This window comes from Mus caroli, chromosome 16 (genome assembly GCF_900094665.2).
Source record: "Mus caroli chromosome 16, CAROLI_EIJ_v1.1, whole genome shotgun sequence".
Lineage (NCBI taxonomy): Eukaryota > Metazoa > Chordata > Mammalia > Rodentia > Muridae > Mus > Mus caroli.
The window spans coordinates 45328857-45342157 of record NC_034585.1 but is presented as its reverse complement, the minus strand read 5'-3'; the positions used below and the strand labels follow the sequence as shown (position 1 = coordinate 45342157).

The following is a 13301-nucleotide window of genomic DNA, read 5'->3' as shown; positions in this document are numbered from 1 at the left end:
TTTGTTGTTTTCAAAAAGATTAAACAAATGAACCATAAAGAATGTAACCATTTCACTGATATTCACCCAGATATTCATCCAAACTGCTATATCTATTGATACCAGAACTCCATAATTCATGTGTCCTACAACTTAACATTTGGTATTGAATAGCATAAATAAAGCTATTTATTAGACATGAGTGTTGAACCTCTTAGATATATGTCCAGTACTGGAATTGTGTGTTGAATGCTAATTGTGTGCTGTGACTTTTTATAAGAAACTGTCAAACTATTTTCAGACCCAATTGTACATTTTAAAAATGTTTCCACTTAGAGTGGATGTGTCCTTGGGGATGAGGGGTGGTAGAGGGAGTGATGGTGGTAGTTCTCCTCCTCCTCGTCCTCCTTCTCCTCCTTCTTTTTGACATATTATGTAAGTTTGTGGATAGTTAAATCAGTAAGTAAATAAATGGTTCATGTAAGTACAGCCTGTAAAATCAGTTCAAAAAGTCCAAAGGGTAAGGGGGCAGGAGGTATATAAAACCATGACGTCAAGCAAGTGCCTCTCCCTGACTCCTTTCAGGCATTCAGGTACACAGCAAATACTTTATATGCCTGGGGAAAATATCTAATGTACCCTAAAGCTTTGTCTGGGATAAATTAAAGTAAATACATCTTTTTTTTTTTCTAAAACAGGATCATGGCCTATAAATTGCTTCAAGCAGCTGTGTGCTCCACCTTGCTAATAGGTAAGAGACTGGTTTGTTTCGTGTTTTGTCATATCTTTTACAACTATCAGGGTGGTAACTCCTTTTGACTTCTGAAGGATATGAATAAATATGTGTCATCTGTAGATCTCAAAATCCTTGAGGGAGCCAAGGAAACTTGCCACGATATGTTTTTGAAGCCGGTACTGTAGTGGGTGTGTGGTTGTTTTATTCCTAATTATACAGTAACATATTAGCATTCCGGTTTAATTGTTTCTTCCAAAGGAGAATTCTGGTGTCCTTGAACAAAAGAAAGATTAAAATATCTTTTCAGAATTGTAACGCTCACAGAGTGGTATGAGGAGACCTCAGAGTACTTTGGAAGCATGAATTCATTAACCTTCCCTGAGCTCTATGTTTTAAAGACAGATCAAGGAAGACACCAGAATCCAGGCAATTTACTGCCAAACTAACTCAGGAAACTTGTAATATTCCAGAACTGAACTGAACAATCATTTGTTTTCCTTGTAACCAAACCTAAAATACTTAAGTTAACTTATTAGTTAAGCTTATATGAGTTATAAATATTTCTGATAAAGATCCATAATCTAGAATAAATTTGTTGCTTTCATAAGGTCTAGACGTATGCAGAAAATTATTCTTGCATGAAGCTCTTCCCATTGATAGGAGCAACTCTTTATGTGTGCCTTTGTGTATATTTAGCCATTAATTTGTGTGTGCCTTTGTGTATATTTAGCCATTAATTCGGAAGCTCTGAGACACAAATATGCCTAACCACAGGACAATTGGTTTGGCTGACCTTGCTTTAATAAAAAGAAAATGAAGCTGTGTAGCTAAAGCTCAAGAAAAAAAAAAAAACAATTTGAGAACTGGAAAGAAAGACAAGAGAATCATTTGCTGTCCTGGGTTGGCCCTTCAGACCTCAGGGAAGGAGCCTGTTCTATTTGCAAGTTGTAGAAGCAGACGTCTATAGAATCAGGCTCATTCTTTGCGCTAATGATAAGTTTAACCATGTCATCTAAATTAGACAGCTCTAGAGCAGGAATCAACTTTGCTTCCCCCTCGCTTCCTTTTTCCTGTAAGAACAGAATTTTCTCACCTGTACAACCCCAGGGCCCTTCTTATCATAAAATAAACAATTTAAAGGTTTATTTATATTATTTACGAAGTTTTCTCCACAACAGATCTCTCTGTGTGCAACATGCGACTCTCCCCTGCAACTTGACTTTGGTGGATAGGGAAAGATCCTCATTACCCATTTTCAAAAAATGATTGCTGGCTTCACTTGAGTCATTAAACTTGAGAGCAGAGATCCCAAAGCATCTCACTGATTCTGTTTTCAAAATAGACACTCCCTGGATAGGGAATTAGAAGTGTGAGTGCCACAGTTTGATTTCAAAAAATAATTATACCTCCTTTGAACATTTAGGTCAAGAACTGCCGTTCCCTAAATTAAAGTCGGCAAATATTAATTTTGCCTGCTAAGTTCCTTTTATGTGTCAGGGACATTCCGTATTCTTGCAATTCAAGTCTCCTGACCAATCTGAAAATCAGTTCCATGCCCCGTTTTAGCAAAAGAAAACTGGGAGCTTTGAGAAGTGACGTGAGCTGGTGGAGGTTGATGCGGTTCACATTGTATGTGGAGTACAGCTGAAAGCAGCCCCTTCTTCCTGCTGCATAATCTGTATATTGCTGCACTGCAGTCAGTTGACATGGGCATTGGAACACAGACAAAACCTTGTCCTAGAGAACTAGATCCACTAAGGTGGCCATTGGTTCCTCACCAAAAGAATAGAAGCCAGCAAGCTGGTTACCCATATTTGACAAGGTAACAGGGCCCAGTCAGCAGCTTTTCCAGGCAGTTCCTCGTTCTATCGCTGCTCTGAGTAGTGCTAAATTCAACAGTGTCTATCTCAAGAGGGCATTAAAAAAAACCAAACCTACAGAGTAAATATTGGATCTACAGCCAAGACACCTTGAACACACTGGGTCTTATCTGATCTGCGAAGCCATGCAGTGTCAGGCCTGGTTAGTGCTTGAATGGGAAACCTTCTGGGAATAGTGTAGGTACTGTAGGCCGGGGGTTGGAGTGGGGGAGAGTGAATACGGAGACTGGGGCTGTAGCTCAGGCTCAGGTGGTGCAGTGTTTGCTGAGTATGCAACAACGTCAACCTGATATTGTAGTGCACACCTGTAATCCCAGCACTTAAGAGATAGAGAGGTAGGAGGACCAGAGGCAGCTCAAGGTCTTCACTGGTTACAGAGTGAGCTGGTTGCCAGCCCAGGCTGCAAGGAACATTATTGAGGACCAAGTGGAGTAAGGAGTGATAGTGTATATCTGCCATCCCAGCACTGACGAGGCTGGGGAAGGAGGAGGATCGTAAGGGGGGCGGGGGGGCTAACCTGGGCTACATGGTGAGCCCCTGTCTGAAACAGAAAGACTACAACAGAATTTGGGTTGTTTCTCATTTGCTTTGTAAAGGGTGGCTTTCAGGGCTAGCCTGCTAACATACAAACCAGATTGCTTTCTTTCCCTCGGCACTTACTCGTTTCAGTTTAGATTTAGCAGCTGGAGATGAGCCACGTGTATAAAACAACGTTGGAGGCCCATGACCGTGCTGTTGACCTGTGATCATGGCTATCCATAAAGTACAAGGTCTCTGCTAGCTGGAGACAGGAAGAAAAATCGACCACCTTTGGCCTGTTTGTCTCTGCTCATTCCAACCTTTAGTTCCCACTCCCCAGTTAGTAAGCCGTGATTCTTGAAGGACTTTTCACTTTCAGTTTGAATTTTTTTTTCACAAGGACTTTTATGCTCATGCTTCGTTCTTCAGAAGCTTGTCTGTGCCTTCAGTGCCCCTTCTGCCAGCCTTCTTCTCAGCCGTAGGAGTGACTCTTTGCAGCCACCCCTTGAAAGGCTCTAATCCTTTGGAGACTTGGTGTTTCATGATACAACTTTTATTTTATGAGATTTTGTTATTATAGTTTCACCCATACTTAAGAATGAGTGAGATGGTGGTGTCTTATGTAGCTTAAGGTGACCTGGAATTGTCTAGGAAGCTCAGGAGATCTGCCTGCCTCAGCCTCCCAAATGCTGAGAGTTACAGGTGTGGGCCTGTTCTGGAATAGGGTTGGCTGATACTGACAGGAAAGAATCTGATTGGAGAAAAAGGTGGTATTGCTAAAGATCAGATTCACTGAGTAGTGGATGGGCTAGCAAAACTGTTTAACTGTCCCTGTGGCACTATGTGTTGTGGCCCTGGGGATATGCATATCATAAACACAGCCAGGAAGTGGCATTGTCTGGTCACTGTCATATCATTTGAAATGCTGCCTTTCATGGGGTCTCAACTTTCCTGTCCATGCGATTGAAAAGTACTGAAGTCTCTGCTGCTCCCAAGACATAGCCAAAGACCTGCGCAGTATGTCCGCCTGCATCTGTGTGTCACTATGTATGTGCTGAAAGCTGCAGCAGACTTCATTTAAACTCATAAGATGTGACTTTGCGAGATTTTCCACAGATGCTATAATATCGCCGCTCTCTAAACGGAGACAGGGGCTCAGCTGTGAATTTGAAGCCATCAGCAGTTCTCAGGCCAATAAAGCTGGTTTCGCAGCTAAAAAGGTTCAGACGTGAAGAATCTTGTTAAATATTTCAGTACATGGGATTGAAAAGCCAGGCGAAATTAAAGAATTTAGCCAACCTTTCTGTTTTCCAGCTCTCTTCCTCCCTTGTTATCCTTTCTTTATCCTCCAACACCGTTCCTTTGCCCCAATGGCCTCTCACCTTCTGTGATTGCCCTTTGTTCTCCCCCTAATGTTTTCTTCAGTTTCCTCTCTTCCCTTTGATTCTTTTTACTCTTTCTTTCTTTCTTTCTTTCTTTCTTTCTTTCTTTCTTTCTTTCTTTCTTTCTTTCTTTCTTCCTTCCTTCCTGTCTGTCTCTTTCTTTCTTTCTTTCTTTCTTTCTTTCTTTCTTTCTTTCTTTCTTTCTTTCTTTCTTTCTGTTTTTTAATTCTTTCTTCCCTTTGAGATTAAGATCTTGCGTTGCTCAAGTTGGCTCTATCTCCATTCATTTTCCAAGTTCTGGGATTACAGACACACAGCAAGACTCTCCTCTTAGTTCTTTTTAGAGACAAACTTTCACTACTTAACCCAGGCTGGCCTCCAATTTTTAGTCTCCCCAGGTCCAGGACTATAGATAGGCACATGTGACTATATCAAGATAGTGTCTTACCTTTTTTCTTTCTAATTTTCTTTCTCTTCACTTTTTCACTCATAACACAAATCACCTCTCTTCTCTCATATTCATTCATCTACTCTCTCTCCCCCTGCCTCCTTCCTCTTTTCTCTATCCTCCCTCTTCCCCCTCCCCAGCCTCCTGCTCCATTTTCACCTGACTTATTTCTTGTACTAAATACCAAATTGTCCATCCCTTCATCACAAATCCTTGAATCAATGACCAAAGTCAAGTGTAAAAAGAAAATAACATAAGTGGTTTACTTATTCTTTAAGAAAAGGACTTAAAGGACTGGAGAGATGGCTTAGCTGTTAAGAGCACTGACTACTCTTCCAGAGGTCCTGAGTTCAATTCCCAGCAACCACATGGTGGCTCACAACAACCATATAATGGGATCTGATACCCTCTTCTGGTGTGTCTGAAGACAGCTACAGTGTACTCCTATAAATAAAATAATTAAATCTTTTAAAAAATAGAAAAAAGAAAAACAATAAAAGAACTTAAAGGTAGCACGTTGCTTATGATTGGGATACCAACACTAGGGAGCTGAGTTGGGAACACAGCAGTGAATTAGAGATCATCTTGGGATATAAAGCTAAATTGTCTCGCAAGTGGGAGGAGAGAGGGGTGCTGGGGATAGAAACTTAACAGAGAATACCTTATCTTTTCCCCCTACATCTATAGGATTTAATTTTTTTGGCATTATTGGTAAGTTTGTATATCATTTTTACACCATCCTCTTTTATCCTTGCTTCTTAGGAACTCTTTGTCCTTTATTCCAGTACATCCTAGAGAGCCTGCAATTCTGCCTCCCTTGACAACAAAGGGGAGGCATTTAGGAAGTGGCTCTGTAAAATAGGCTGTCACCAGCAGGGACAGAAAAGCATGGGTCTTTTGTGCCTGGTGAGCTGTCCAGCCTGAAATCTCTGCCTTTAGCATTTCTTTGGAGAGTATTTGAGAACATTTGTTAGAACATAAACAGAACTTATTAAGTCTGACAAATAGGGAATGAGGAAAGGATAAGCTATAAAGAGTTAAAAAGAGAGAAATGGTTTTTGTGGCTTATAAAGATTATAAGGAAGGCATTAACCTGGCTGATATTAACTGCATTAAGAGAACAAAATCACAAAATACCCTTTGGAAAGCCAACAAAGCAATAAAACTCAGGGTTGAATTTCCAGACCCTAGCCACATTAAATAGACCCACAAACTCAAAACCCTGCTCTTGCTTTCAGTAACTTTCAAGGTTGATCAAGTGAAACGAAAAAGGGAGGAGAAATCTCTGAAGCAGAGAGGGTAATCGCGTGCTCCACTACATTACTTAGACTTTATTTCCAGCCTGGCCACCAGCTTCTGATGCGACCTTGAGTCATCTCATCCCCCAGGGTCAATTTTCCCGTTTGTAATGCCAGATAATAAATAACACTTGCTGCCTCTGTCTCCTGGGTGATGCTATTATCACCACCAATTAATATTTATTGGCTGCCTCTTGGACCTGTTCTGCTGAGGTGGGTCCTTTGCCCTGGGAAGGAAGAGAGGGTCGTATCAGTAAAACATTTTCCATGAAGAAAAGGGGAGCAGAGTTCCAAAGATAGAGTTATTAAAGCTTAAAATAGCAACGGCATATATTTTAAATCACGCTTCCCTAGTGGGGCTTCTGTAATAGCTCCTTTGTTCTCAGAGGTTGTACAACGCACCAGGATAATTGTGCTGTAGAATATGAGTTTTACTTCTGGATGATCCTAAGGAACACTGTGTCAAGCAACTGCTACATTTTCTCTTTCTACCTGGAATAACCTAAGCACCAATATCTAGCAATGTTATTATTCCCTGGTAATATTTGGTCCACTTTGCATAGCAATTCACCTTGTTTGGGAAATATCTTTTCTTTTTTTTTTTTTTTAAAGATTTTTATTTATTATATGTAAGTACACTGTAGCTGTCTTCAGACACTCCAGAAGAGGGCGCCAGATCTCGTTACAGATGGTTGTGAGCCACCATGTGGTTGCTGGGATTTGAACTCTGGACCTTCGGAAGAGCAGTCGGGTGCTCTTACCCACTGAGCCGTCTCACCAGCCCCGGGAAATATCTTTTCAAACAGGATTATCAGGCCCAGGGCATGGAACATCGTGACTTACTGCCTTTTCTTCAGGAAGGATAAATGAGACATCAAAGGCGTTCCCATGAGCACCTCTTAGAGAAACTGAAATCAGTGCTGGTTGGTCCATACTATGAAAGAGTGAGGGCTCTTCTGAGCATCTTCACGTCAGTGGTGACTTCCCATCTCCACAGTCATTGTAACACATCTGAGAGTTAGAAGAGTCTTAACCTTGTGCTTTTCGATCTGCCTTCTCCTTTTTCCATCTGCCTTTCCACTGACAAAGTAGAGCTGTGAATGGGAAGATAAACATGGCATGTTTATTCAACGCTGTTCAGCCTTACAAGAGAATAGACCCTTCACAGCATGGTGGACCCTGCATACAGCTTGCTAAGTGACATAAAGCATGTATACAGGATGAGTCCACTTACTCGAGGTGCCTGGAATGCATCTGCAACAAGATAGGAAGGAGAACAGTGGTTACCAGAAACTTAGAGAGGGTTAGGAGTCATTGCTACAGCGTTCTGTATGAGATGAAGACATGGTCCTGGAAATGGACAGAGATGGTGTTTACAAAACATACAAATGAATTTGATGCCACTGAATCGTAATCTCAAAAAATAACTAAAATGTTTGTTGATAATAGCACAGACTTTGATCCCAAATGCACAGGAAGCAGAGGCAGGCAGATCTCTATGCATTTAAGGCTAGCCTAGTCTAGGTACTGAATTCCAGGCCAGCCAGGGATACATAGTAAGAGCATGTCTCTGAAAAAAAAAATTATAACGATCATTGCTATGCTTCATACATAGCATTTTTATCAAAATAAAAACAACTGGAAGTAAATTCTTCTTTTGTTTTCTTGTTCAGATATTATCATAAAGCATTTACAAATTAAGATCCAAATCCCTTAGCCCTGCATTCAACATACCTTGGGCTCCAGGTCCAAATCAACCTTCAACACTGTCTCAGCATGTCTACAGCTCAGCCATTCCTTTCTATCACATTGGCAAAGGGAGGAGTCTCTGAACCTGTTCTTCTCCTTGCAACTTGAAGTCCATGTTTTGTCTTGCACTCTTATCCAAGCTATGGAGATCTCTGTGTCAACTGACGAAGCCAGATTTTCTGCAAGATCTCCACAGCAGTATGCAAATTATTTATATCTTAAAACTGCTTAGCCTGTGGAGTGCTTCAATTTACAAAACAGAGGAGGGTGAGATAGAAGGACTGATGGACTGATGAGAGTTTGAGGCCACCTGTGTCCACAGTCAGTACCAGGTTAGCCCTGGTTACACAATAAGACCTTGTCTAAGAAGTAAAAGAAATAAAATAAAACAAAGTATCCCTAAAAAAGTAGTTACATATAATATAGATGGTCTGGTCTCAATGTGTGCTCTTCAAGTTACCCATTAACTCTGACATGAATTCCCACATGGCACAGGTGGCTTATTGCCTGTCACTGAATACATACTAAGGTTATAGGTCAGGGCTATCAGAAGATATCTTACCAAGCAGTGACAATTATCAGAACAGGGACTAAAGAAGGGGACATGAGGGTCTTGGGGTACAAAATTTACATAACTGTGAGAATGTGTTCTTGGGGTGTTATGTTCTTAAGGCCCTTCCTTACTTCACTATACATCAACCCTTGTGAGCAACATTGCTCCTGGACCTACCACTGCAAGTGCCTACTTTGGAACTTATCTACTATGATGTAGTTAACTGCCTCAAACCATAACACCTTAAAGCAATTTATTTATTATTCCCATTTCAGGGTCAGGAGTTTGTGAGTGGTTTTCGGGCCTTGGTTCTGGCTCAGTTTGTTGTTGTTGTTGTTGTTGTTTTAACAATGATATATTAAAAAGTTATGTGGGCATACAGTCATCTTAAGGCCTGGCTGGAGCAAAGGCATCAGGTTCTGAGGTGGTAGTATGCACAAATGCTCCTATGTTTTCAGATCATAGCATCTACCTTCTCTTAGAGCAAGGAACTCAGTGAAGACACTCTACCCTAGCCACAAAAGAGGAACTTGCTATCACTTTTTGCAGTGCCCTAAGCGACACAGTACAGCCCTATGAACTGAAAGAGGCAAATATCCAAGAGGCAAATATCAGGAAGCAGAGGGCTTTGGGAGCTGTTAGAGAGACTTTGTAAACATCCCAGCTCCACTGCATGAAACTGGATTAGCTACATTAAGACAGTACTACCCTTGCACCTGTCATGACAGTATTCAGGAAATTAAATATTAACAGTTATGACTCTTCCTTCTACTTATTTCTAGTCATCTTTTTTCAGATGTAGGATTTGTAGATTCCCATTAACATTCATTTCCAAACATCACTCCTCTAATTTAAACTGAAAACCCCAGCCTCTTCTAATCTAGTCTTTTCTTCATAAACCATTGAAACAACTGTTTGTGCCCTATGCCCCATCCTCAAGAACAATGTAAGTGGATCACGTGGTGTCTCATTCTGGTGCATATCATTAACCTTTGATCCCCAACTAACCAGCAAGTCTTACCGGAGAGTGCTGTATCTCACCATAACTCCATGCAAAGTGTTAGTCATATGCCCTGTTAATTTCGAGGCTGGAGAGCTACTCATGTAGCATTCCTTAGCGTTGCATTTTGTAGGAAATATCTATAAAACATTAGGCACAGACTATATTGTTACTGCAAAGGCAGGGCACAGTTCCACTCCCCCCCACCCCCACCATTCATTACATTGTGTTGCATTTCTGAGCAGGGATGTTATACTCAAAACAAAATACTATCAACATGCAGATTTCAAGATGAGGAGAATCTCACAGGACACCACTCTCAGATGAAGGACTCCATGCAAATCATGACTTCTAAGGGAGAAGAATCAGCCTTTCCCAGGGAGGAGCCCCAGATATTTAAGCCATCCCTTGTCAGCTTTAAGCACACACACTTATAAGGAACACTAAGTGGACTGAGAATATTAAATATGCATGCACATGTACATACGTAACAATAATAATTTAAAAGGAAGAGGTCATAAATTTGAGAGGAAGTCGGGGCATAGGAGAAGTTAGAAGGGTGAGAAATAGAGGTGAAAATAAAAATAATGTGAACACTACACAGAAAAAAATTCTCAAAAAACAAGGTAAGCAGTAATTTTAAAAATATATTCTATTTTTTTCTGAATATTTTCCACTTTTATCTGGTTTGGTTTTATATCATTTGAACATTATTCTTAAGCTTAATTCAGGCTGTGGAGATGTTTAGAGTATATTCATTTTTCCTCCTGTGAAGTATATTTTAACAAAGTCTGGTTTTGTGGTTGTTGTTAATATGTATGGGTAATTTGTTGGCAAATGTGTCTGTGTACCATGTGCATGTCTGATGCCCACGAAGATAGAAGCAGTCATAAGAGGGTATAAGATCACCTGGAATGGGAGTTACAGATGGTTTTGTGGGTACTGGGAATTCAACCCAGGTCCTTTGGAAGAACAATCAGTGTTTCTAACTACTCTCTCGTCCCTTGAGATTTTTTTTTTTTTTTTTTTTTTTTTTTGCCTGTGCTTTGTCATTTAGTCTTTGAGACAGGATCTCATGTAACCCTCATTGGCTTCAAAGTCTCTATGGAGCAGCAGTCGATATACAAATATCGACTGGCTGGTATCAGGTCCCAAGCCAGTATCTATTCATTTATGCAGCACTGATAGCAATTTATTATGTGTTGTTACTAGAGCCCTTTACCTATGAGAAAACTACAGCTTAGAATTAAGTAATAATTTCTGCAGAATTTCAGAATAGCTGGTATTTTAATCCAGACTGTGAGGCTCCCATACATGTACCCTAAGTCTGCCATACTTGGTGGTGACGCTACACAGGTTACAAAGGGCTTGTCATATCCCCCAGGACTTAGTTTTCCTGGAGTGCCCCACCATAGAAACCTGGTTGCCCAAACACCAGAGCTGTGCCTGTTTTAGAGGAAGCATAGAGACATAACGCATGTCCTAAGTTTCTGTGCCCTTGGTCTACTTCCAGAAGTATTGGGAGCACCATTTTTGATGGAGGACCCAGCAAACCAGTTTTTACGCCTGAAAAGACACGTGGTACACTTGCCAGATTTCTGGGACCCAGATCACCATGCAGATGGGACAGGAACATCACTGGCTGACGAGGTACTGGTATTTGATACAAGTCACTTATTGTAATCTTGTAAGTGGGGCTTGCGTCCCCTCGGCATTCTGATGATACCAGCCTTGCTTCGTGGTTCCCCTTTTAGCTTCTCTGAGCTGTTACTTCTCTCTTCCCATGAAGTGACTTTTACCTAGTAAATGCCACATCTTGCTGAAATATTAAGCTCAAACGTCCTTTCCTTTTTGATATCCTCTTCTTCATTTCAAGGGGACATGTGTACTTTCTTCTCCCTTCCTTTTGCATGCTGTTTATATTTGAGCAGTTCTCAAAACATCATATGGGGCTTATTAGTTACATATACCCAACCTCACTAATTACAAAGGCCAGGACTGTGTCTTATGCATCAAGGTATCTTAAGCATTCCTTGGACATACACCATTACTGCATCACAATCAAGGTTTAATAGGTTATTTTTTAAAGATTTATTTATTTATTTTATGTATATGAACACACTGTAGCTGCATAGATGGTTGTGAGCCTTCATGTGGTTGTGGGGAATTGAATTTTAGGACCTCTGCTCACTCTGGTCAACCCCGCACGTTCTGACCCAAAGATTTATTTATTATTATACATAAGTACACTGTAGTTGTCTTCAGATGCACCAGAAAAGGGCATCAGATCTCATTATGGGTGGTTGTGAACCACCATGTGGTTGCTGGGATTTGAACTCAAGACCTTTGAAAGAGCAGTCAGTGCTCTTACCCACTGAGCCATCTCACCAGCCTGGCTTAATACGTTATTGAATGCTTGGGAAAGTGGATAAGTGGTAAGTGGTAAGTGCTATTCCTCTGTGAGCATCATTGTGCCTTTGAAGCCCTTTCATGTGCTTACCTTTTGTGCATTTTCCTATTCATTTGTTCCAGCTCCAAGAGAAGTAAAATCAGCATGCATGTTGTCTTTCCTGTTTACTTTTCTGATAGAAGAAAACAAAGGAAGTCTGAACCCAGTGAACTTGCTAACTTACCTGAGGGTGCCCGTTACACATGATTGCCCTCTTACAATTTAACAACTTGAAAATATGTCTATGACCAACTATGAAATTTTCCTTCATTCTTCCCATCCTTCCTTCTCTCCTCCCTTCCTCCCTTCTTCCCCTCTATTTCTTTATTTCTTTCTGTCTCAGGGTGTCATCATCATCATCAGGCATGAGTGCATTACAAAAACACAAAAAAGATGGAATGTCCCTGTTTTTGCATAGCCCCAATCCTAGCCTTCTCTGCATGGCTAGGTCTGAACTGGTCCTCCAGGACCACTTTGCTTTTGTTCAGCAGCTGCTGATGAAAACCACTAGCTGGATAATGCGTAGTTTGGTGCTCCCTCTTCTCCAGCAGACATCATTTACAATTACTACTATGCAACATTGTTTGTTTTGGCAAATGAAATAAGTATATCGGCTTGATACACGGTGCCTTCGTTATGGGATGTTAAAATTTTCAAGTGTGCTTCTGCTTGTTACCATAGACCAATTCAGTAATCAACTGATGGGTTCTGTAATGTCACAAGGCAGCCATGTTGATTCAGTATCCCCTGGAAAGTCTGTAACACATCTGAGCACTAGAATAAACAGATTAGTACAAGTGTTAGGTAAAGAGAATGACCAGTGCAGTCTTGTCCCACCTGTTCAGACATCCTGACTTGTGTTTCCTTTGCAGGTTTGGGAAGCATGGAGTTCTTTGAAAGCAAGTGCACGCCGCAATTTTGACATGGACACATTGGCCTTTGATATATCTACTGCCCAGTAAATGGACTTGAGTGTTACAAAGGAAAGAACAAATATGGTAGAAGTTAGCACAGTAGTGTGGTAGGCTTGGAGAAACAGGAAGATCAAATATGGCCTTTGCTACATTGTGTATTATGCCCAGTTCATGGAGACGTTGAAAGGAGCAATGGTGAAAACCCTTGCAGACACCTGAATGAAACTGGAAATTCTCTGTAAATGCCCACTCTTGAAAATGAAAATAAAGACTAAAGTAAAAGTATCCAAAGAGTGGCATTTCTGATAAATAGGATGCAAAATTCAACTAACGTAACATTTAATGCCATTAAAACCTTCTGCTCACAGCTCTTGGTTTTCTTTTTTTTTTTTTT

At 40.8% G+C, this 13301-nt stretch overlaps 1 protein-coding gene across 1 annotated transcript; it reads left to right on the top strand.

Annotated features, from left to right (window-relative positions):
• Positions 1-550: 550 nt before the first annotated feature.
• On the top strand, positions 551-13271 carry C16H3orf85 (chromosome 16 C3orf85 homolog). Its single transcript, XM_029470306.1, has 4 exons — positions 551-572; positions 678-730; positions 11058-11194; positions 12866-13271. The coding sequence occupies exons 2-4, from the start codon at positions 682-684 to the stop codon at positions 12953-12955; spliced, it is 276 nt and encodes a 91-aa protein (XP_029326166.1). The 5' UTR covers positions 551-572; positions 678-681; the 3' UTR covers positions 12956-13271.
• Positions 13272-13301: the final 30 nt, after the last annotated feature.

Excerpts from the sequence above, each read along its gene's own strand:
- C16H3orf85 (XM_029470306.1), top strand. The coding sequence starts at position 682 with ATGGCCTATAAATTGCTTCAAGCAGCTGTGTGCTCCACCTTGCTAATA. Across the intron at positions 731-11,057 it reads GTGCTCCACCTTGCTAATAG|AAGTATTGGGAGCACCATTT; the intron begins GTAAGAGACTGG and ends GTCTACTTCCAG. Across the intron at positions 11,195-12,865 it reads GAACATCACTGGCTGACGAG|GTTTGGGAAGCATGGAGTTC; the intron begins GTACTGGTATTT and ends TTTCCTTTGCAG.